The 1,930-nt window shown below is 42.6% G+C and overlaps 1 protein-coding gene across 1 annotated transcript; it reads right to left on the reverse strand.

Moving 5' to 3' along the window:
• Positions 1-382: 382 nt before the first annotated feature.
• LOC115168624 (DNA-binding protein inhibitor ID-1) lies at positions 383-1,614 on the reverse strand. The gene is made up of 2 exons (XM_029724075.1): positions 1,127-1,614; positions 383-963 (listed from the first exon to the last, which is right to left on the reverse strand). The coding sequence occupies exons 1-2, from the start codon at positions 1,469-1,471 to the stop codon at positions 928-930; spliced, it is 381 nt and encodes a 126-aa protein (XP_029579935.1). The 5' UTR covers positions 1,472-1,614; the 3' UTR covers positions 383-927.
• Between the last annotated feature and the right edge of the window lie 316 nt (positions 1,615-1,930).

Below are 1,930 nucleotides of genomic sequence, written 5' to 3' on the forward strand. Positions count from 1 at the left end.
TACTAACTATATATTAACCTCATTGACGTTTTCATGCTCTGTGAATGAGTGGAAGTAAAAATCCATCTATTCAATATGGCAGTGAATCTTCACTTGTCATAGAATATCATTACAAGTATTGTGATCATCTTATTGTAGTGATTGTTCAACAAAATACTATAGTTCTCATAGTTTGGTTACTTAGTAGATCCAAAGACATGCTTCTGTACATTGATTGAACTAATTGTAATTTTCCATGCCTGCCAAAACGATGTTCTGTGTGGAAATCTAACCTTTACAAGTGAATGTCTGACCCTCAGTTCAAACCAAGGCAGTAGGTCTACAGCGAACAACGCGTGTTGTGTATAAACAAGCAAGATTCAAAGAATGAAAAGCGAAGGCATTATTCTCACCTAACATACATTGTTTTAATAAAAACACCAGAAGTACATTGTTATAAAAACAATATTGGGGATCACATCTGAATCATTGTAATATACAATACAAATATAGCTCAGCAATCTGAGAAATTGACATTTTAAAATATAAATCTTTTCTACATGTAAATTGCTCAAAATACAGAAAAGATAATAAGGAATGAAAGATTATTTCACATAAAGTCCAACATGTATCAACATCTAAGAGAGCTTGTTGGGTTAGGATGTTATGTTGTTGATGCCCATCCTGTCTCAGCTCGACCAGGACGCGTGTCTGTCACCGCGCCCGCCGCTCTTCTTGGTGACAGCAGGACACCTGTGGCTGCGTGGGGACAGCTCCCCTGACCTGACACTTCGTAGTTTCAACTCAGAATGTTTATCTACGCATATCATGGATTTTCACGTCGCTTCACTGCTTGATGCAAGACATAAGATGCGACGAAATGTCATCCATGTCTGGTCGACATCGTTCTTCACGTTGCTTCGGTTAACGGTTATGTCTGCGGCTTGATCAGCGGCAGAGAATTCTGTCATCGGAGCATCCGTTCTGTGAAAAGGAAGAGGGATAACGGTACATTTGAACAAACACATAACAACTTGGTTTTAGCACAGGATTATGCAGTGGTGTCCTTTTTACACTTGAATATGTAATGCATGGCAATAATATATTTTCCTGAAATTGCGTTGATGGAATTGTTCTGTACACATACCTCCACAGAGATGCTGGCGATTTCTGCATTGAGGGTTGTCAGAGGGGTCCGAGGTACATCTGCGGCATGCTGTTTGCCGGGTGTGTCCAGCTCGACCTGTAGGTCCCAGATATAGTCGATGACATGCTGCAGAATCTCCATCTTACTGGCTTTCTTGTTGGCTGGCAGAGTGGGCACCAGCTCCTTCAACTTGCTGTAGCAGCTGTTCATGTCCTGCAGAAATACACTCATCTGCTCGTCCAGCAGTGGGATCTTACACTTGGAGATGACCATACTCTGTTCAGAGAGACACCGGACCATGTCCTCGGTGTTCTTCAGGGTGCAGGTAGATCCGACAACTTTCATTTTCTCTTGTTCTGACGTCTTGAAGAGTGGAGAGCAATATACGAAAAAGAGGTAAAGTAACTGTGAGTTCTGGTATCCTGGTGAGAATTCTCAGACTGTTGCTGTCAAGCGAATGTTGACAGTTTGTGTCTCTGAAGGGAACTCACGCAGCATTTATCTCTCCAGCAGGATTCGGGGAGGGACTAAAGCGGGTTCATTTTCAAGCGTTGGACCAATGAGAAACTCCCGCCTGCAACGGAGGGTCGGTCCTCCAGTCCTTGCGCTACCATTAGAGACAGGGTGTTTATCAATCTTTACAATCTGCTAAATGATGGTGTTACAAATGGAAACAAATTTCCCAGCTGTCCTTTGACCGTGGACTCTGCAGGTGTAGAGACCGCCCGGAGACGTGGGTGTGGAGTTTAGTCATGAAGAATGCTGCAATAACTAGATTAATAGGCTTTTAATTGTAGACCGATT

Source organism: Salmo trutta, chromosome 30 (assembly GCF_901001165.1).
Source record: "Salmo trutta chromosome 30, fSalTru1.1, whole genome shotgun sequence".
Classification (NCBI taxonomy): Eukaryota; Metazoa; Chordata; class Actinopteri; order Salmoniformes; family Salmonidae; genus Salmo; species Salmo trutta.

Coding starts and splice junctions, on each gene's coding strand:
- LOC115168624 (XM_029724075.1), bottom strand. CDS start 1,471: ATGAAAGTTGTCGGATCTACCTGCACCCTGAAGAACACCGAGGACATG. Junction 964..1,126: donor TCGCCAGCATCTCTGTGGAG/GTATGTGTACAG, acceptor TCCTTTTCACAG/AACGGATGCTCCGATGACAG.